Source organism: Pseudochaenichthys georgianus, chromosome 6, assembly GCF_902827115.2.
Source record: "Pseudochaenichthys georgianus chromosome 6, fPseGeo1.2, whole genome shotgun sequence".
Lineage (NCBI taxonomy): Eukaryota > Metazoa > Chordata > Actinopteri > Perciformes > Channichthyidae > Pseudochaenichthys > Pseudochaenichthys georgianus.
This window is the reverse complement of record NC_047508.1, coordinates 37,243,098-37,264,849: the sequence shown is the minus strand read 5'-3', so window position 1 is coordinate 37,264,849 and position 21,752 is coordinate 37,243,098. Positions and strand designations below refer to the sequence as shown.

Sequence of the window (21,752 nt, the reverse complement as noted above, 5' to 3'; positions counted from 1 at the left end):
GCACATACAGTAATTTTCCAATCCATCTTTGATGTTTCTTTTTCCTGCAAAAAGTTTCTTTGAATGTTTGCTCTTAAGCAAAAGAAGCATGAGCTAAATGTATGTGTGTGTTTTTTTCCCACATCCATCCATTTTATCTGTCGGTCTTCTTGGCCCACGCCAGGTCATCTGATCTCGGTCTGTGGCCTGTGAATCCTTTGATCAGTTGCTCCATCCGTCTCTAAAAGCCCAGCTGGTCCAGTGGAAAGTTGCACCAACCTGGGGTGTGAGGAAACATGAAGAAAGAGGCAGAAAATTGATGTAGGATAATAGAGGGAGGACGTTGAAATGGGGAGAGAAGTACAAAAAAAAGCTAAGGAAGGAACACTGAGTCTGGAATAAAGTGGTTAATTTATGGCAGGGGTGGGGAACCTCCGGCCTCCGGGCCGAATTCGGTCCGCGAAACCATTTGATACAGCCCTCGAGGTTATGGAAGCCTGTTTGCGCCACAGGAAGAAAAAAAAATCCTGTAAGTCATTATAATGACTTAGCTATCTCATTATATTGACTTAGCTATCTCATTATATTGACTTAGTTATCTCATTATATTGACTTACTATCTCATTATATTGACTTAGTTATCTCATTATATTGACTTAGTTATCTCATTATATTGACTTAATATCTCATTATATTGACTTAGCTATCTCATTATATTGACTTAGTTATCTCATTATATTGACTTAATATCTCATTATATTGACTTAGCTATCTCATTATATTGACTTACTATATCATTATATTGACTTACTATCGTTCTATTTCGTCCCTACTGACCGCCAGAGGCGGTGCTTTTTTCACAGGATGACTATACCAACCATGTCATGAAGAATCCGAACACTTGCTTACCTAGCTGGAAGCAGCGGAGCTCGGCAACAGGACCACGCCCAAAGAATGGGGAGTGGCGACATGGACCCGGTAGAACCTGGAGAATGTGCCAGACGATGCCCTCGACGCCGCAGCGCAGATGGTCTCCAGAGACACCCCTTTCAGGGCAGCCCAAGACGTTGAGATGCTCCTTGTAGAGTGACATCTCACCCCTGATGGTGGGGGGCGGCCACTGGCCCCACAGGCATGTGAGATTGTATCCACAACGCAGTGGGACAGCCGCTGCTTGGAGAGAGCACAGCCCCTTCTCGTGCCGCCATGGCAAATGAAGAGCTGCTCTGACTGTCGTATATGGGCCGTAGCACCAATATACGCCTCTAGGGCACGCACAGGGCACAGCAACTCAGGCGTGCCGTTCTCCTGTGGGACGTTAAAGCGCGCCAGCTGGATAGGCCGATTGGAGTGGGCTAGTGGAAGCACCTTGGGCAGGAACGCCACGTTCGGCCAGAGGGCAACACCCGAGCAATCGGAGTTCCACCTCAGGCATGTATCGCTCAAGGAGAGGGCATGTAACTCTCCAACTCGTTTCCCTGAGGTCATGGAAATCAGAAATGCTGCCTTTAAGGACAGCCACTTAAGCTCCACCTGGGCCAGGGGCTCGAAGAGAGGAGATGATTGGGCATCCGGCAGCAGGGGCAGGTCCCAAGCCGGAGCCCTCGGGGTGCTAGGGGGGTGCTGCCGTAAAGCCCCTCTCAGGAAGAGGGACACCGACCTGTGGCACCCCGCCGTGGCACCGTCGACCCAAATATGTCGGGCAGAAATAGCAGCCACATAAATTCAGAGTCGAGTGAGAATGCCACTGTCTAGAAGGGACTGCTGTCTGGGCAACAGCGTACCTGCTGTCCCAAGGAACACGCACATTATTGCCCCCCAGTAGGGGTAGAAAGTGCATGAGTGCAAGCTGCACAGCCCGAAGCTCTAGCACATTGGCATGACCCTGAACGGTCCTGCCCTGCCGTACTGCACCCCACCCTGAGAGACCTGCACCTATGGTGACGGTCTCCTGGCGGGATGGGATGGCACCCATGGGCACGCCCAACAGGAGATAGACCCTGCCCCTCCAGTGTGACCGAGAGTGGAGGCAACGCTGCGATACCCTGACTTCCCTGCGCCTGTGCCACTTGGCGTCCAAGTGAAGAATGTTCAGCCACATCTGCATGGGGTGCAATGCCAGCGGGCCCAAGGGCCCAATGGCCGAGGCAGCCTGCCCAAGGGCCGAAGGGACTGAATATAAGGCACCATGTTGCCCGGCCCACGTAGCAGTAGGCATCCCTCAATTCCACGACTGTGCATGTGCTGTGGTCAGCATATAGAGTGGCAGCACCGTCAGGAATCTGTTGATTCCTCTGAGGTCCAAGATCAGGCGAAATCCGCCAACTTTCTTGCTCACGAGAAAGTACGCCGAGTAGAACCCTCTGGGCTAAGCAGAGGGTCTACTGGCTCGATTGCGTCCTTGGACAGAAGGACGGACAGCTCTTGGGCCGGATCGCTGACGACTGTCATTTTGGCCCGGCCGAAGGCTAGGGGTCGGAACTGCGGTTCGTAGCCCTGGGTTAAGGTGAAAACCACCCAAGGGTCGAAGTACAGACAGCCCAGTAACTGAGCTGCTGCTGGGAAAGCAGCCGACGACCGTCCCCGAGACTAGGCCAGACCTGGCGACGAATCTGCACCAATAAGGACATAACTCGTCCCCATTCCCTAGACAATAGGGCAAAGGCTTATAGTGATGCATCACTGAGGCCCAGCAAAGAAGGCTCAGCCGGCGCCTGCTGCAGAGAGGTAGAGAAAGCCAGCATCAGATGCATGCCGCTTGTGTCGTAGGCCCTACAGAGCAGCTTGTTTGTGACCCTGCACTGAGGCCGAGGGCACCTGGCATCAGGAGCCCGAATCGGGGAGGCGATAGCAGCCGAGTCGGCCTGTGGAACCTGAAGCTGCAAGCGTACCAGGGCTGCACGAATAATGGCCGCCATGAAGGCGTCCTCCGTGCCCTGCAGAGAGCTCTGAGCAGAGGAGTGGGAAGACTCCTCTGGGGTGAGCGGGGCCCTGCCCCCCCCCCCCCCCCCCCTTCATAGAAGAGGTTTGTCCGGAGCCGCTAGCGACATGGCCTCCTCAAGTAGAGGTGTGGCAACCGAAGGAGGGCCAGGCGGCAAGCTAGTAGCCCCCGCACCGGCCCTGGCTGAAGGGCCAACAGGAGCAACTTAGTCTGCTCCATGACGGCAGCTAACCGACCCACCTTAGAGGACAGCCTATTTCTAGCCCTCTACCTGGGGGGTGAACCCATAGCCATCCCTCCATCAAGTCGCCAGGAACGGTTCAGACTGAGCTGGAGGAAGTTGTGACGAGGAGAGGTGCCACCTCTGCGACTCTAGCCACTCTGAGCGCCCGAGGCATGAATCTACAGCTCATGCAGGCGCTTTGCGTGAGACCCTCCCTCAAATGCTCGAGGCCAAGGCAGAGGGGGGCAGCGGTCATGGCCGTCCTCGGGCTCAGAGAAGCCATACAGGCGCTACATGAATGAGCCAGTCTATAGGTAGCCGGATGCAGCGGAGCCGGGGAGTGGGCGCGAGAACACAGCCTTCCCCAACAACCTGCTGAACGGAAAGAGTAGAGCGATGCTCCTACTCGCCGAAAAGAAAAAGGGATGTAACTACACCCACGTTACCGGCAGAGGGAGCGGGGAACGAGAGCACTGCCTTCACCTAGCTGGATTAAATAAAGACGTTTAACAGGACAGCTTAGCCGGACGGCTGCTGCTAGAATCAAGCAACACGTCTACCAGGAGCGGGAGCGAGAACACTGCCTTCACTGTTGAGTTCATAACGGAATGCCAGGTGCAGCGGTACCCGGGAGAGGGTGCGAGAACACAGCCTTCACCGGCTACCTGCTGAACGGAAAGAGTAGAGCAATGCTCCTACTCGCCGAACACAGAGAGGGATGTAACTACACCCACGTTACCGGCAGAGGGAGCGGGAGCGAGAGGCACTGCCTTCACCTAGCTGGATTAAATAAAGAAGCTTAACGGGGCAGCTTTGCCAGGCGGCTGCTGCTAAGAATCAAGCAGCACGTCTACCAGGAGCGGGGGGCGAAAAACACTGCCTTCACTGGATGAGTTAAACAACGAAGCTCAACAGAACACCGCAGATGTTAGCCAAGCGGCCGCTGCTAACAATCAGAGCAATACGTTACAGGGAGCGGGAGCGAGAGCACTGCCTTCACCAGCTGAGTTTAAATAAAGAAGCTTTTAACAAACATGCTAGATGTTAGCCCAGCGGCTGCTGCTAACAATCAAACAATACATTTACCGGGATCGGGAGCGAGAGCACTGCCTTCACCAGCTGAGTTTAAATAAAGAAGCTTTAATAAAACATGCAAGATGTTAGCCAAGCGGCTGCTGGCTAACAATCAAACAATACGTTACCGGGAGCCGGGAGCGAGGAGCACTGCCTTCACCAGCTGAGTTAATAATGAAGCTTAACAGTACACGCAAGACGTTAGCCAAACGGCTGCTGCTGACAATCAAGCGAGATCAAGTCAAACACAAATGTTTTAAGACCAGACAACTAGCTTCTAAAGAAGAGAACAGCACAGAGCCGTAGTTACAGCAGTAACCATGGCCAGTGCTTACACGGCATAGAACCGTAGTTACAGTAATAACTATGGCCAGTATTTACACGGCTTAGACCCGTAGTTACAGTAGTAACTATGGCCAGTACTTACACGGCTTAGAACCGTAGTTACAGTAGTAACTCTGGCCAGTACTTACACACCATAGAACCATAGTTACAGTAGTAACTATGGCCAGTACTTACGCGGCTCAGAGCCGTAGTTACAGTAGTAACTGTGGCCAGTACTTACACAGCTTGGAACCGTAGTTACAGTAGTAACTATGGCCAGTACTTACACGGCTTAGAACCGTAGTTACAGTAGTAACTGTGGCCGGTGCCTAAAAGCACCCTAGATAATATAATATTGGGAGGATCAAATCCTCTTTAATGGCCACACATGCAGAGCACACAGCACACAGTGAGTATTGTTCTCTGCATATCATCCTAGTACAGTACTAGTAGACTAGAGTCTCGTACTAACTAGGAGCAGTAAATACCACGATATAGCGCTACTGCAATCAAAACCATACGTTACCGGGAGCGGGAGCGAGAGCACTGCCCTCACCGGCTGAGTTAAATAATGAAGCTTAACAGTAAATGCAAGGTGTTAGCCAAGCGGCTGCTGCTAACAATCAAGCAACCAAGTCAAACCACAATGTTAAGACCAGATAATTAGCTTCTATGGAATAGAAAAGCCCGCATAAAACCGTAGGCCATGGTCACAGTAGTAACCATGGCCAGTACTTACATGGCCTAGGACCGTAGTTACAGTAGTAACTATGGCCAGTACTTACCTTACTCTCTGCATCTAAACAAAAAACGGGCAAAATATGGCACACTGGGCTTTCCATACTAAATTGAATGAGAGACGCAGCTAAAGCTAGGACTCAAATGCTAATGATAACTCGGGCACAACGCCACAAGCAGAACTTCAAAAGAGCATAATAAATAAGGGGCAACTTTGGGGAGAGGTTGCGGGAACACTGTCGTCACCAGAAAGTCTAAGATAAATATATCATGACTTAATATCTCATTATAATGACTTAGCTATCTCATTATATTGACTAATATCTCATTATAATGACTTACTATCTCATTATAATGACTTACTATCTCATTCTATTGACTTACTATCTCATTATAATGACTTACTATCTCATTCTATTGACTTACTATCTCATTATAATGACTTACTATCTCATTATAATGACTTACTATCTCATTCTATTGACTTACTATCTCATATATCGACTTAGTTATCTCATTACATCGACTTACTATCTCATTATAATGACTTACTATCTCATTATAATGACTTACTTATCTCATTATATCGACTTAGCTATCTCATTATATTGACTTAATATCTCATTATAATGACTTACTATCTCATTATATTGACTTTCTCTCTCATTATATCTTTGTGGACGCATTAAACTGTCATTAAAAAATAAATAAAAAGGGATCCTTCTGCGTTTCCTCTTTCATCTCGAGCTGAACCTAAAATGCTAAACTGAACCTCAGTGTGTACGGTTACATCCCTCGGGGAAAATCATCTTTTGTTTCACTAACTGTTGTTTAATCAATTGTTGCAAACACGAGTGTATATCGCATAAAGAAGATCAGATTACACTAATTGGGGACGGCCCCCTGCAGCTACCTTCTGTAATATGAGCTAGCGGCTGATGTGTGTTTATACAAGCTATTACAGCCAAGACTGGATCAGGAAATAGTCGACTCTATAGCAGACTTGTAATACTTATAAGAGAGAATGATATCCCAATCGTGCAACTTCAAGCCTCTGCCTTGGTTATTAAATGGATAAGCCCATGTCACTTCCTGTGTTTGTCCGAGAATAATACTCTTTGTTTTGCTGACATGTGCATTTCCAAGCCTGCCTTTCACAAGCCTCTTAGCAGGGTTAATCGTTTTTTCATCCCATTGAACCGCCACAGTGCTCGTTAATGAGAGAATGTGTTTTAGTTAAGCTGTTCATTTATAAGGAAGTTCAATTGAGCAGCTAAGTGACGGTCATACTTGCAGAAAAGCTTCTTGAAACTGAAGTGACGTGCGGTGGGATCCCTTTGGCTGAATCAGGCTTTGGACAGAAAGTGACATTTGGTAGAAATTGGGAATGAACAAAGTCGGGAAGTCAGCTGGCACTTGAGGTGGCTTAGCCCGTGAAATGAAAAGCTGTTTGGCATCCTCGACACATACACACTAACACACACATAGATACGAAGACACACATGCAAACATGGCTCGGGAAGATTCGACTGAGCCTGTCATTGTCACAGGTCATTTCACATTACCCGTGCTCTACGGCATTCAGCATCTTTCTCAACCCCAAATGAAAGAGACTTGTTTCGCGCCATTCAGCATGACTAAGGGAAACGATCATTCAATGCACCACTCACTTTACTCTGAGGTCGAAATGCTTGAATAGCTTAGGGAGAAGTTTGAAGGTCGTTACTTTAAATCCAGGGATCAGCGGAGGAAATCTGAGGGGAAAAGGCAGTAAGTGCAGCCTTCCCTTCATTTACTGCTGTCGGAGCGAACTTCAACATAGTGCAGCTTTTCTGATCCCAAGACACCGACTTGTTACGAAAGTACTACGGTATTTACACACAGACATACTAATGAAGCAGTGAAGTATGCATGGCTCATTTTGCTTCCTTTAACATCTTTGATTTAACACTGTTAGAATAAAAACAAGGGTGTGTTCTTCTTGAATAACTAATAGCAGACACCGTTTTACCGTCTCTTTAACAAACAACAGCTTTCTCCCACTGCCTCGCTTCTCTCTCCGCACTTCCAATTTCAAATCTACTCTACTCTTGTCTGCCCGAATGCCACGGCTGTCTTATCATTCGAGCCCTCTGCCGTAAAGAAAATCCCACATCCCATCTCCTGATGTTTTCAGCTTTCAGCCTCAGTCATTCCACTGTTATGTCCCAGCCTCTCTAGGAGCGTGCTCTGGGTGGGAAACGAGCTTCTCTCCTCGGCGTACTGACTTTTCTCAGGGGAAAACATTGCCTCTCTGTGGAGAAGAGAATACGGTGGAACGTGAATGTTCTGTCTGTGGCTTTGATGCTTCACTTTCTTTACATCCCCACCTCTCATTCCTATCATTGGTGATTCTTCTTTTTGCAAATCCCCCATGTTTAACAGTGTACCCCCCTCTTCACTGGCACCGTATGTGAATGCTGTTCTCTAAATGTCACCACCAGTATGTTACATACTTTGTATCCGGAAACCATAAACCATGTGAAGTGCACCTTGTAGTCATGGTTACAAAACCATATATCACAATTGTTTACCTGTTGGACATATAAAGGACTTGTTAATCATGCGGAAAGATCTGCCTGCCTGGTACTCAAGGTGACAACATGTTAACCCCTCACACCCTCCATCTCTCTCCAGGTGGAGTGGTACTTTGCATGGAGGATAATTGCATTATTATTATAATTATTATTATGATTATTGCATGTCAATAAGATTGGTAGCGATTCTGCGTGTTTAAATGCAACTTTTGATTTTGAGGACCGGGCATGTTCAAGCTAAAATTGGATGCTTATTTATCTTGAAGTTGCTTCCACACACCCGTAGACAGTCGCCACTATCCAATCATCTTTCTCCAGTCAAACAGCCAGACACCCTTCAGCCCGAGTCAGGATCAATCGAACCAGGTGGACACGGGGAAAGGATGGCTGAAATGTACCGGTTGCTAAATGTTCAGTGACATCCCCGTAGTTTGTCTCTCACTCTGACAGCCTTTATCTCCCTGAGAGTGAGCCGTTCCCCTGCATGTCAGTTCAGTGAGCTAATGGGGGGAGCGATGTAGGCGAGGGCTCACTTGTGTACGATGAAAGGATGGTCAAATAGTTGGTGTCAAGAAATCGGCTGTTTATATTCAAAAACGTTCCTCTGTGTGTCGGTTATGTTGCAAACTGAGAAAGACAATACACTTGGTGCGATCTTTCCTTTGTTTGAAAGTATCTTTGAGCACTTTGAAAAGCGCAATATAAATGTCATGTCTTATTGTTATTCAAACAAAAGATAAAAGTACTAAACTGCTCTGTAACCACAGCAAACTCCAGATACAATAGTTTGGGATGCAGTTAAAAGACAATATTGAAAGAAAGTATATACTTGAAGAGATCTGTTTTTTCTCCTCTGTGATAGTCGGTGTTAAATGGAGATGGGTGCTCATGCTGAGAGGTCATCTTTCTCGCCTCCTTTTGCAAACGGCTGGAAACACCTTATTGCTGAGGGCTGGTTCGCTGCTGCTGTATTGATTTCACACACAGTGGGAAATGTGTGCAAAAGTCTCGCCTGGGTAGCTTTCAATAAATAAAGTTCTATCCGACCTCAGAAGTTCTTCTTATCCTAGACTAGTACACGTCTGGGTCTCTCTGGCGGTCCCAGAGGGCTGGTGTCTGGGTGTGTGATGTCTCTCCTGGCTCTGAACCAGGCCGTGTTTGCTGCGATCAGATCAGGAGCAGATGGTCGCTGATCGAGGGACCAACACTGCATCTCGTCTTCGAGGCTAGCAAGTGCAGGAGCATCACCAGGGGCCAGTCTCATGTTTCACAGTGTGTCTATGTGTTGAGGTCAAGTGTGACGGTCTTTATCTGTGTGTCGTGTTTGTTACTTTCAGATGTTGGTTATTGAGAGCAAGTCCATGTGTTAGTGCAGAGCTGTCAACAGTTACTCATCAGGAAATAGATGTCCCAAGTCAAACCTTATTTTTAGTGTTCACAATATTTCAGTTTGGCTGGTGTGTGTTCTTGCTGCTCGGGGTTTGCTTGTTTGTGTGTGGTCTCTTTCAAGTTTGAGTTTTGTTTGTATCGATTAGCACCATATAGGTCTGCCAAACTTGTGTTGAAGTTCTGTCTGAGGCAAAGACATACACAAGGGCGGCATGTTCTCAATGACTCAGAGAGAGAAAAGAAAAAAAAGCCTTAAGATAACCCGCCTAAAAAAAGTGAGTGGGTAGGAACAAGAAAACAAGAGTGGGAAATGAGGAGCCAGAGGAGAAAAGACAAACCACAACTTTAAAAGAATGCAATTGAGAGAAACAGTCACGAAGTTAGTAATCAGAGGAAAGGAGCAGGAGAGGAAAGACAAGCTCGAGGGTAAGAGAGGTTAACGAGGGATAATGAGTGAGGAATCTGTCAACTGGCCTTTCACCTTTTATATCTACTTGTGTGCTTCCACATATTCCCTTCTGAGAATCCTTCATTGCTTTTTAGATGAAATAAAACGGGCACATGCTATCCTCCAAATGTCATTGAAATGCTTCCAAACGGAATAAAGGCTTCCTGACTCACATTAAGATAGTCCACACACACGCACGCACGCACACACACACACACACACACACACACACACACACACACACACACACACGAGCTCTCGGTTCCCTGTGTGGTCCTGTACTGAGAGCTGCTCTGTGTGCTGAATGTTCAACCATCATTATTTCTCCTCTCACTCACGCTGCAGGTGACCTGTTGACTCACCACAGGGAATGAGATCCCTCACACTGCACAGACATGTCCATCATGTCTGAAGACTTAAAACACATGAATCGAATCTATATATATATATATAGTCCTTTCGAGTTATTTCAAGCCTTTGTTCATGTTTTGTTTTGACTGTATTTATTGCTATTAACAGAAACAGACTGCATTATACTGATATGTAGACAATTCACTTATGGAACATACATTCTGTGTTTTTGCAGAAGAGTTTCCTGACACACAAACACACTTCTTACACACAAGCTGATCCACACACTGTTACATTTCGAACTTACATAATATGATGCTTCTAACAAAAATTATGATAAACATCCTTTGTAGACATTTCAGACTCAGTTTAACCAAATGTGACATCATTGTTACTATTCAATTCCGTGTTAACACAAGGCAAGGCAAGTTTATTTATATAGCACTTTTCAACACAAGGCAATTCAAAGTGCTTTACAAAAAACGAAAGACATTTAAAAAAAAAAGGGCATTTAAAATCAGTCATTAAAAAGAAAAGCTAGTAAAATAAACATTAAAAGAAAAAATACATGGATAAAAGTTACAGTGCAGTTTAAGATGTGAATAGTTCAATAAAAAGCAGCGACAAAAAGAAAAGTCTTCAGCCTGGATTTAAAAGTAGTCAGAGTTGCAGCGGACCTGCAGGTTTCTGGGAGTTTGGAGCATAATAACTGAACGCTGCTTCTCCGTGTTTAGTTCTGACTCTGGGGACAGAACGCTGACCAGTCCCTGAAGACCTGAGAGATCTGGAAGGTTCATCATTTAGCAGGAGGTCAACGTAAGAACATTTCTCTCTGACCACGAATGATCTCATTTCCAAAACACTTTCATCTTTCATGCAGAGCAGGCGTTCCTTTCCCTCAGAAAGTCATCAGTCTTTTTTGACATATTGGATCTCTTTAAATTATCGACACTACTCCCTCGGCGGCCTCATCAAATATTCATGACAAGCAAGGCAGTGATAAACAAAAACCAGACTGAGGAGAATAACTAATGAGACTCGGAGAAGGAAGGTTTCACCAATGGAGACACATTTGAACCTGAAGGTTGTTGGCCTCTATAAAGCAATGATATACTAAATCAATGCTACTGATCAGTGTTAGAGGTGTGTACATGTTTCACTTAGTATTTCAGAGTCAACTAAAAAAAGAATCTGGTGGAAAGGTAGAAGCAGAAGGATTGGAAGTGTGTGCAGCCTGTTTCCCAATACTCTCCGCGCCTTAGCGCTGCTTCATATCTCCCCAATCAAATATGTTGCAGTCACGCTGTGGACACACGCAAAGACTGGATCAATATCACGCCGTCAATATAATAGCACAATCCCACCTAAGGAGAGCAAACATATCTCTATAATATTGCAGGGGTTTGATGCTGCATTTGTATGATTATGCAACACATTGTGCAAAGAGGCCTGGAGGCTTTTGTGTAACGCATCCCTTTTCTATTACGTTGTGTAATGTGTGTTACATAATGAAAGGAATGCAAAAATAGCAGTCCATTATTTGGCTGGCTGCCACAAGTAGAAACACTTCTATTGCAATGAGTTCGCTGTTTGAATCTTTTTCATGTGACGATTATATAAGCAATAGGGGGTTCTCATTTCTGAGAGGTTTCCCAGCGCTCGGTATGGCGTCTGGAGTTATCATATTTTAATGATGCGCCCCACACTGCGAGCTGTGTGAACTAAAAATACTGGACTGCATGATTTAGGGTCGGATTGTTGGGCAGGTGGGATGTGGCTGTCCCTAAGGTGCAACTGTCATTCCAGATTAAATGCCGTGGGTCTTGCAAACACGGCACTGCTATTTTCCTTTCGACTTAATGAGAAACTAAAATATCCGTGCATTTTTTTTCTGGCTGGTGGAGGGAGTGTCATATCAGCGCTTTCTGTGGAGGGAAGGAGAAATCCAAAGAACAAGAGAATTGAAATGGTGGCTGGGGGAAAAGTAAAATATTCTTTCACATCCGGTTACTGCTGGTGGAAACATGTAGGTGACACATACTGGATATTTCTTGCGTCTCGGAACCATTTCAGAAACACAAAGGCATGAAAACCGGAATGATCTTATTAGCATGCAGCCTGGAAGCTGCTTTTCATAATTCCATCGAGCTGCTTTGGAGACAGAAAAGAAAATAAGGAGGCTTTATCTTGATTTCAAAAGAAAACTGTTCCCTCTGCCGTCTGTCGGGGAAACATAATGAAGTTACAAAGGAAGTCAGTCTGGTTTAGATCGCATACAAATAAGTTCAGCTTTTTCTTAAAAGCTTTGAAATATCCATGTTAATACCACTTAAACCACTTGTTTTATGTCTTCCACTGCTGTCTTTTCTTTTTACTCGCAATAAAATCCTAACTTAGTCCAGCTGTGTTTCAAAGAGAATGGGTTCATGGGGTTGGCAACATGAGTGTGGATGATTTAAAATGCTGCTTTTGTTTGATCTAAGGAGCAACACGTACAGAGAGAGACAGACATATTGGACCCAGTTATTCGTTTTTCTCGAGCTGTGCTTTCATTGTTCCGTGAAGTTTTTGAAAGTCTGCCGCAGACGGTGCTTACGTGTCCCATCACCACAGGTTATGAATGTAATGTTATTTGAATTACAGTCTTTGTTTCCTGTGAGGATGAGGTCGATGCGGTGTAACAGGATAAAATCCCCCCCCCCCCGCCCATCTCAGCTCGGTCAGCAAAGTTTGATTCAGGCGTTCCTGCGTTTATTGTGTCTCGCCCTGGGCAGGTCCAGGGTGTTGTCATGGTAACATCCTTCCGTACAGGATCCCACACCTATGACCTTGTTAGATAAGTGAGAAGACCAGAGCAGCCCTGAAGTAAATCATAGCCTTAGCTCCTAGTTGTTAACCACCAACTATGTGCAATATATATATATATATATATATATGCCCTTAATAACTGCAATATATACCTGGCTGCTGCTAAATCCTCAGGACTGTTACAGGATGTGTTTTTTGTAAATTGTGCAACTTTTTTTATTATAATCTTTTGTTATCTTTAATATGTATGCATGCTACTTAGGTAACGATGTACACTTCCCCTCTGGGACTAATAAAGGTATTCTGATTCCAGCTTTGTGTGGTGAAATGAAGGTTTGGGCATACAAGGATATGATCATCAGTGTTGATTAGTATATAGCAGAAGAGATGGAGGTCAGACGGTGTCTATAAGCATCTTAATACCATCTTTAAAGGACTGTATGGTGGAGTGAAATGTCTGTGGGAACTATATGTTTATTTGTTTGTTTATTTGTTAAATGATCATTTTTCAAAGTCACACAATATCTAAAGGTCTCTTTTCCGTGACATCGCACACTACATTGTGTGTGTAGACTGGCAGCCTTTACATGTCAAACAGAGCTGAACACGGTGCTGTATCTAATCCAGTCAATCTATAGAATATAGCGTTATTCACGAAACTCACTTTAACTGTAAAGGTTTGCCATCGTGCCACTTATTCTCCAGTTAATGTGGTTTGAGAGCAACGTTGATTGAACGGCTAATAACTGTTCCGCATACACATTAAATGATTGTTCTTAAACTTAAACTGGGCTCTTTGGTGGTTTCCTGATGTCACACAGTATGACGTAGTGGGCCAAGAAAACAGGATGTGTTTGATATGAATGTGCTGTTGCCGATAGCCTGTGGCCGTGCATGCGCCCAAGTGATTTTCTTTGTTGCTCGGCGATGCACATGCATATTTCCCAGCTTTTAGATTCAATGTATTTTGTACCTTCTTATCCAATAGTGTAGAAATGGTATCCACATATTGAATCATGAGATCGAGAAAGTGTATTTCAAGTGTACTAGTATTAATGTATTGAGCTGTACTTAAATCAGGTTTTAAAATGGTTTGACTGATAGAGACCATGCAATGTTATTATTTGTTTATTGATTGTTATGAACCTGTCTGAGGACCACAGATGGAAATTAGCTGTTAGCTATAATCTGGCATCTCTTCTCTTTGCTGGGATTAATGTTTTTGTATGCATGGTCCTTCTATAAATACATACAAAAAAATCAAACTAAACTCTGGTTTGGTTGCAAATTATTTCATTACTTTAATCTCTTGTCGTACTTTAATCTGGTTTTAACAAATCCAGAGTCCGCTGTCTGGCCTAAAGACACATTGTGTTACGTGTGTGTTTGGGAAGTCATCTATGGCTGAATTGTACTTCAATGGTGGTGATAGGCACGAAGAGCTACTTGTGGTTCATTGTCTGTCCCGTACCAATGGAAGCCCTCACAACCTGTTGCCCACTCTGTTGTAAATCAATGAAAAACCATGCCATTTGTAAAACTTCAGCGCATGTGAACTCAGCTGAAATGGGAACGGTTCCATTTTCCATGTCGCTGATCTAGTTTGTAGGATTTAGGAAAATGAGGTTTTTGACTCGGTAGTATCAGCATCCTTTATCATCATCATGTAAGCCTGGCTGAAACAGCCAACAACAAGTCAGGACCGCAATACAGAAATAAGCTCTCTTAATCCTCCTCACTTCTGCACCTCTGCTTTTAAGTCTTTCCATCCAGTTGAGGTGAAGGAGGAGGAAGCACACTGCCCCACAGGATAGATCGGCTGCTAAGTAGAGGAAGTGTGCCACCTAATGGAGATAATGTAGTACTGCCTTCCTCATTCAGTCTCTCCCTCACAGTTTGTGTTTCTCTCTCTCTTCCCCAATGTATCCTCTTTACTTTAGTGCATCTTTTGTGTGATAAGTATACTTATTGTGGAATGGGATCAATATAATATCAGTATGTTGGTCCTGTATTGAGATATATGCAAATAACTTGATCCAATTAGTCCATTCAGTTTGTTTGCATCATGGATTTGTGGCAAAAATACATGTTTAAAATGCAGTTAACAAGTCATTCAAATTAAGTAACTTTTTATTAATACCTTTTTTCTTGTCCTCTTTTTCAGGTCCAGTATCCCACACGTTGGAGGATTGGATAGTGTTAATCCGTGTTGAACTACAGTCAGTTCCTGCAGCCTGTAGCTTCATGGAGGGGTTTCCTGTCCACTGACCTCACGGGACCAGCAGCCATGTCCGCTTGCAGCGCCTTCACAGAGCACGTGTGGAAACCAGGCGAGTGCAAGAACTGCTTTAAACCGAAGAGTCTGCACTCTCTGTCTCAGAGTGGTGGGAGGAAGCCTCCCTCTGAGCAGAGGCCTACGACAGTTCAGCAACAGAATCCACCCCCTGCTGGGGCCAGAGCCAACACTAACTTAACCATCAACTCCCAGAGAGCTGGCTGTGGTTCTGCGCCGCGCACAGGACACGTACGTCCCCCGGTGGCTAAGAAGCCAACTATTGCGGTTAAGCCCACCATGATGCTGCCCTGCTCCTCTGCAGGACTGGATTCCGATGGCAATCTACAAAGACCACCAAATGTGATAGAACAAGGCAACCTTTCAGCCTTCACAGTTTGGAACCGCAATGGACTGAACCGCAAGAGGCCTGGTGGGCCGAGCAACAACAACGAAGGAGAGGATGGAAGTGAGGAGATTGAAGGTTATGGACAATTTAGCCCAAGGACCCCCAGTGGAAATAACAACAGTGGACTTACAGATGTCCTAAAGGAAATCGCTGGGTTAGGCCCTGGCTTTAGCCCCACGAACCCTTCTGGTTCCAAGGACTTGTTTTGGGGACGTATTAGTAGTTCGTACAGACGCTCCTTGGAAAGAGGCCTTCCAGCCTCCAGCTGTCGTGCCATGGGAAGCAGCGGCTGTGGTGGCGGCGGCGGCGGCACTCCTCACAAACGGGTATCCCTTAGCGATGGCTCTAAGGTCATCAGCACAGAGGGTGGTCGCTATTGCTACCCCGAGTTTTCCAGTGAAGATGACGACGAAGAGGATGATTATGATGAAGAGACTGAAAGGGATGATGAACATGAGAGCTGGGATGAAAGTGATGAAGAGTTACTCGCCATGGAGATCCGTATGCGAGGCCAACCACGTTTTTCTATTTTCCGTGCCGCTACATTGTCTCCGGTGCCCTTTGCCGCAGGTAAAAAGTGGAATACCGTGCCACTTCGCAACCGCTCACTCCAGCGGATTTGTGCAGTGGACTATGATGATAGCTATGATGAGATCTTGAATGGATACCCATCCCTGGACTCCAATGGGGCGCTTCTTCCCTATCTGACCCATGACATGCAAGGCAGTGGGTTCCTATCAAACTCAGAGTCTACCACCTCTCCGGAATCATCCTCATCGCTACCAGAAGATTCTCGAACAACCTCCAGCAGTGGGAGCAGTGCTCCTTGTGCTCTTCGAAATGGCTTACATTCTCCCATATCTCCTAAAGCACCCGTCCCCTGCACTTCGCCTCTCAAAAAGGAGCCCGTCCAGAAAGCACTGAGTCCCCTCAAGGTGACTGAAACACACAAGGCTGTCCTGGCCATTAGGTTGGAAGACCAGGAAGGAAGAGAAGGCTTGCCTATGCCCCAGGCCCTTCCAGGTCAACCAGTCACCATCAGCTTTAGTCCCACAGAGGAGCAGGCGAAACCGTACCGGATAGTGAATTTGGAGAAATCCCTAATCTGTAAGCCTTACACTGTAGTGGACGTGTCAGCATCCATGGCCAACAAAGAAGAGAAGACTTCAGACTCCACTGCAAAACTAAAAAAACTGTCAATGCCTACCAGCCCCACATCATTCTGTCACGCTCCTAAAGGTCATCCCCTCTCTCCAACCTCCCCACTGTCTCCTTCTTCGCCTGGGATGCCGACATCCCCCACATCGGTAGGTCTGCCAGGTAACTCCCGGAAGAAATCAGGGAACATACGCTACCAAGAAGTGTGGACATCAAGCACAAGTCCTCGCCAAAAAATACCTAGGGTGGATCTAGGGGTTAGGAATCATGCTGGCCCCTCCATCACTACTCAACACTGCAGCCACAAGTCAGCTCCCACTTCTCCCATCGCTGGGCTACCTTCTTCACGAACTGTCCCTGTGAAGTCCCCCAACTTCTCAGAGATTAAGTTTAACAGTTTCAATAATGCCGGCATGCCTCCTTTTCCTATTATTATTCGAGATGAACCAGCTTATGCCCGCAGCTCCAAGAATGCCGTTAAGGTACCTATTGTAATCAATCCAAGTGCATATGACAACCTAGCTGTGTACAAGAGCTTCTTGGGACTCAGTGGGGAGATCCCACAGCCAAAAGCGGTGGGCAGTCGAGTGGCCAGCCATACCTATGAAGAGATTGGATCCTCTGAGAGCGTCCAGTCGTCCTCCACAGAGAAAACTATCTCTGGTAGAGGCACATCAGAGCGAGCGTCTTCTGAAGAGACAAAATGTCCGCCTGAGGCAGCGTCAAAAGCCCCAAATGTCCAACCTAGAACCACTACAGACTCTAGCACTGGGACAAGCACTGTGGTGAGCTACACCGTTGGCGCCCTCTCGTCCACTACACAAACAAATTCCCCTGCATTTCTTGCCAATACTGCAAACCTACCTAAAGCCAGCCTAACTGCCAATGCTGTTACACATACTTGCAAGACAAGTGGAGACAATAAAGATGATCATGCAGACTTAGCTTTGTCTTCTGTGGCAGTGGTAAGCCAGAGGGAGGAGGCCAGTGCTGTGCTTTTACAGATTGTGGCTTCCATTCATCCTCCCTTGTCTCCTCCAGAGTCACCCTCCGCACAAGCCTATACCGACAGTTCTGAGGAGCTGTATGCCCTCCCACCTGATGCCATGAAGGAGACCCTCACCCGACCCAAGTCTCTCTTTTCGACAACCGATGGCTGTCTTTCCAAACCCAAGAAGGAAACGCCCACAAAAGTGTTATCTAAATCCCAGAGTGCCTCTGCTGCTGTCCCGCTCTCCAGCCCCCGGTCAGAGCCCAATGCCCCCTTCCCTCCTCCTAGATCTACGTCTTCCCCTTACCACGCATCTAACATCCTGCAAAGACATTTTGGCAACTGGACCAAGAGCTCTGCCTCCAGTTCTCCCGTACGACCAAGTGAAGTTGAAGCGAGTCCAGGTGCAGAGGGGAGACGCATTTCAAATGAAAGCACCAAACCCAAGCGCTGGATCTCCTTTAAGAGCTTTTTCCGTCGGCGGAAAGACGAGGATGAGCAGAGAGAGAGGGCGGAGAAAGAGAAGGAAAAAGGGAAGATAGTTGGGCTTGATGGAACAGTCATTCACATGCTTCCACCACCACCGATCCAACAGCACCACTGGTTCACCGAGGCCAAGCCAGAGGATCCCACCCAGAAGCCGACAATCATCTTCACCTACAAACCAGAACATGGCAGCACCCCAGGTGAAGAGGAGGGAGAACTACGAGTGGAGGAGTGTAGAGAAAATGCACTGCTGACATCTGATGAGAGTAAGGAAGGCAGACCTCTGAGCCCCGGGCGAACGACGCCCTCTCACAACACTGGAAGTGACGTCGTCAGCAAGGATCTCAGGTATTTGTCTAAGATGTATTCAAATACTCCTGTCACCACTTTAAGAGATTCCCAATGACTGAAGACTGCAGAAGACTCCCAATTAATCTCCAACCAAATAGACGTAGTCACGGGAAAGTTGTCTCTTTGTAATAAGTAAGGATTCATTAGGGTCAAGTACACACTTGTAGATCAAAACCTGTAGGATTGTGGCCCCAGAACAGAATGCAGTTATGATGCTCTTTAGAAAGATTAACCTGAAGTGATTTCAACAGACAATAAGCTAACAGGGATTTAAAGGGCGAAGGATACTTTGAGCTGCGGTCAGAAACATATTGCTTAAAGGTGGGGTAGGTAAGAATGGAGAAACCAGCTTGAGCGTGCTAGAATTTGAAAGTACGCAGCCGAAAAGAATCTGCCCCTTCCTTCAGACTTCCTCTCAGAGCCCCTCCTCCAACACACACGAACGCGCACATGACCAATGAGGGCACGAGATAAGTTTGTGCACAGATGGAAGGCTGACAGGCAGGTAGGCCATCCAGTTACTTTAGCCGGGCCGGCTTAAATGATTGGTCGTGCTTTTTACAGCGCCACGGCTTCCAAGGATGACATTTTTTAATGTATTTATTGTCAAAGCATTTAATGTATTCATTGCTATCGGGATGTTGAGAGCATTCCATGGAATATAACAAAAAGTGTTTCTGAAGTGAATGACCTACCCCACCTTTAAACATACATCGTTTCAACACATATTTTCATTAGGACCTGTAGTTTAATGATTTGTATCGAACCACTCATATGTTCCTATAATTATCTAATTAATGATTTCACATCACTGCTCTTATTACTATCACCCACATGGATTCCCTCGGAGCATTCATGGCATGAAAGTAGCATGCTCCAACTTTGCCAGCTGCTTCCTCCAAAGAGCAGGGATGTTTCTCCCCCTTCACACAGGTCCCTTATTACAGATTCCAGAGGTGTTTGATCTTAATGTGGCACGTCTGCTCAGCCACTTGCCCGAGCGACCGCATGGGCTGCACAGGTCTCTTCCTTAATGCCATGTATCACCTGAGCAGCAGGCTCTGTGCTCAGCGGTTCTCCCATCAGGCGGGACCCTCAGTGTGCTACAAGTCATCCAACATCAGTGGGATCAACCTTTGCTCTATGAACCACTACTTTAGATGGCATGTTACCTTTCAAATATGCACACGCCCTCACATACAACTACACTCACTCACAGTGGTCGTTGTACTCGGTCGAATAGTCACAGTATTATTCAGGATGAGTTCATTATCGGTGTGTGACCTGCTGTTGCCCTTTGTGTTTCACTTCTGGGGGTGAGCTTCCTGCAGTGTGACTAATGGGGCCAGATACAAATCACCCAGATGTGTCGGATACACTGTATTTCCTGTTCTAAATTAAAAGCGTATTTCTGCTGAACACGACTTGCCTTAGAAATTAAGCTAAGTGCTAAGAAATGCTCCGAGATTGCAATCAGTCAATTGGATGCTGATGTGGGCAAGAAAAAACCCATCGTTTATCAGGAAAGCTGAATAGTGAAAGCATGAATAATGTGAAGTACTAATCACTTAAGACACTGTGATGGAGAATGCACTCATTCATTTTGTGTTAATCAATGTTTTAGCACACATTTGGACTTCAGATACGCCATGTACGTGATTGGATCCAGGATGAAATAAACCGTGTAATCAGGCAAAGAAAAGTCGCTGAAACGAGACGGCGTGCAGCCTCTGGACTTTTTCAGACTTGTATTTCAAATGTAATTTTAAATTGACGTGTCAAAAAGCATCTCAGAGCAAATGATTAGGAATTAGAAATATTAGATAGATGCCATACAGGATAGCTTTGTTCAGTTCTTCTTCATCTTCTCACCTTCCAATTATGAAGGATTTCCACCATCACCGTCTCTATTTCAAGTCATCTTTTACCCGTTGCCATGCCTTCCATATCGCATATTTCTACTTTGAGCCCAGAGCACTGTGAGCTCCGTCCTTTATTCTGTCAAGAGCTCGTCCCCATTCTGTCTCATTTCTAGCTACCCTGCTTTTTCTCCCCTCACAAAGTTTCAGCTCGAGGCATCATCTTTTACTTCCAGAAGTTTCTTTCTCTTCCATCGTACGAGAATAAAGTATTTCCTAGTTTTGCTATTAATGTGAGTTATTTAGGTAATGTAATGCTCAAATTGGGTATACAGTATGACGGTGTACTGTAACATTACATTACATGTTACTTGTTAGACGCTTTTATCCAAAGCATACATTCAATACTGTGGGCAATCCCCACAGGAGCAATTTGGGGTGAAGTGTCTTACCCAGGGACACAACGACATGCTGACTGCAGTGGGACTCGAACTTGCTATCCCCTGATTCGAAGTCCACTCTATCCACTGAGCCACAGCCGCCCCCGTATATAACTATTTTAAAGTGCATTACCCAAAAGTTTTATGCCATGATTCAAAGAAAAGTTGTTTTTTTCAACCACTTCCTACCGAGGATAAAAATGACTAAAATTACATTTGTTTGTCTGCGACCTCAAAGTGTTTTTTTTAACATCAATAGTAATACAGAGTTTTGTTTTCCGAGCTGATGTTGGCAATAAAGACAAACCGATGCAGTATTACACATTGTTAATATTGCTTTTTTATATTGATTAATGCACACCAGCCTCTTCACAAAAACTGCTTTTTGACATTTTTGATTTAATCGTTGAAAAAGCGCTTATTACAATTTTTGTTTTAAATAAGTTAGAAGAGACACATATTCTGTCTAGCCACAAACTTACTTCACTGTGGTTTGAGATTCAACACATAACACTTTGAAGTATCTGACCTTTGGTCTAGCCTTTCCTATTTTCTTCACACCTGTCACTTTCTTTGTGACCTTGCTGTTTACAGCCCTAACTGTGAACGTGTCAATGAGTAACTAAGTTATTCACATAGTGGTATCGGCACATGGATGTGAGTTGACCCATACACAGAGAATAACTAAACCACTCCTGTGTTGGTGAAATGTGGTTTACACGCAGACATTTAAGGGATAGGACGTTGTCTAATAGATAGTGTGATTGTTATTAACTAGGTCTCTGCAGTTAAAAGGTTTTATAGATGTGTTGTTTGTTCAAAGCAGTGCTTCTGCCTACTACTGCAACTCAAAAGCCTTTCTAAAAATTAGATTTTGTCCAACCAAAATTGTTTCTAAATTAAGCAGCAAAGCTTTTCGTCTGGAGACAAAATAA

At 45.5% G+C, this 21,752-nt stretch overlaps 1 protein-coding gene across 5 annotated transcripts in view; it reads left to right on the top strand.

The window, feature by feature from the left end:
* The window catches only part of peak1 (pseudopodium-enriched atypical kinase 1), a 114,817-nt gene that overhangs the window by 73,034 nt on the left and 20,031 nt on the right, over window positions 1-21,752 (top strand). For all 5 annotated transcript variants that reach the window (XM_071203574.1, XM_034084498.1, XM_034084499.1 and 2 more), the window contains one exon: window positions 15,016-18,515. In XM_071203574.1, coding sequence (XP_071059675.1) covers window positions 15,139-18,515 — 3,377 coding nt within the window. In that variant the 5' untranslated portion in view covers window positions 15,016-15,138. The remainder of the gene's footprint in view (window positions 1-15,015; window positions 18,516-21,752) is intronic.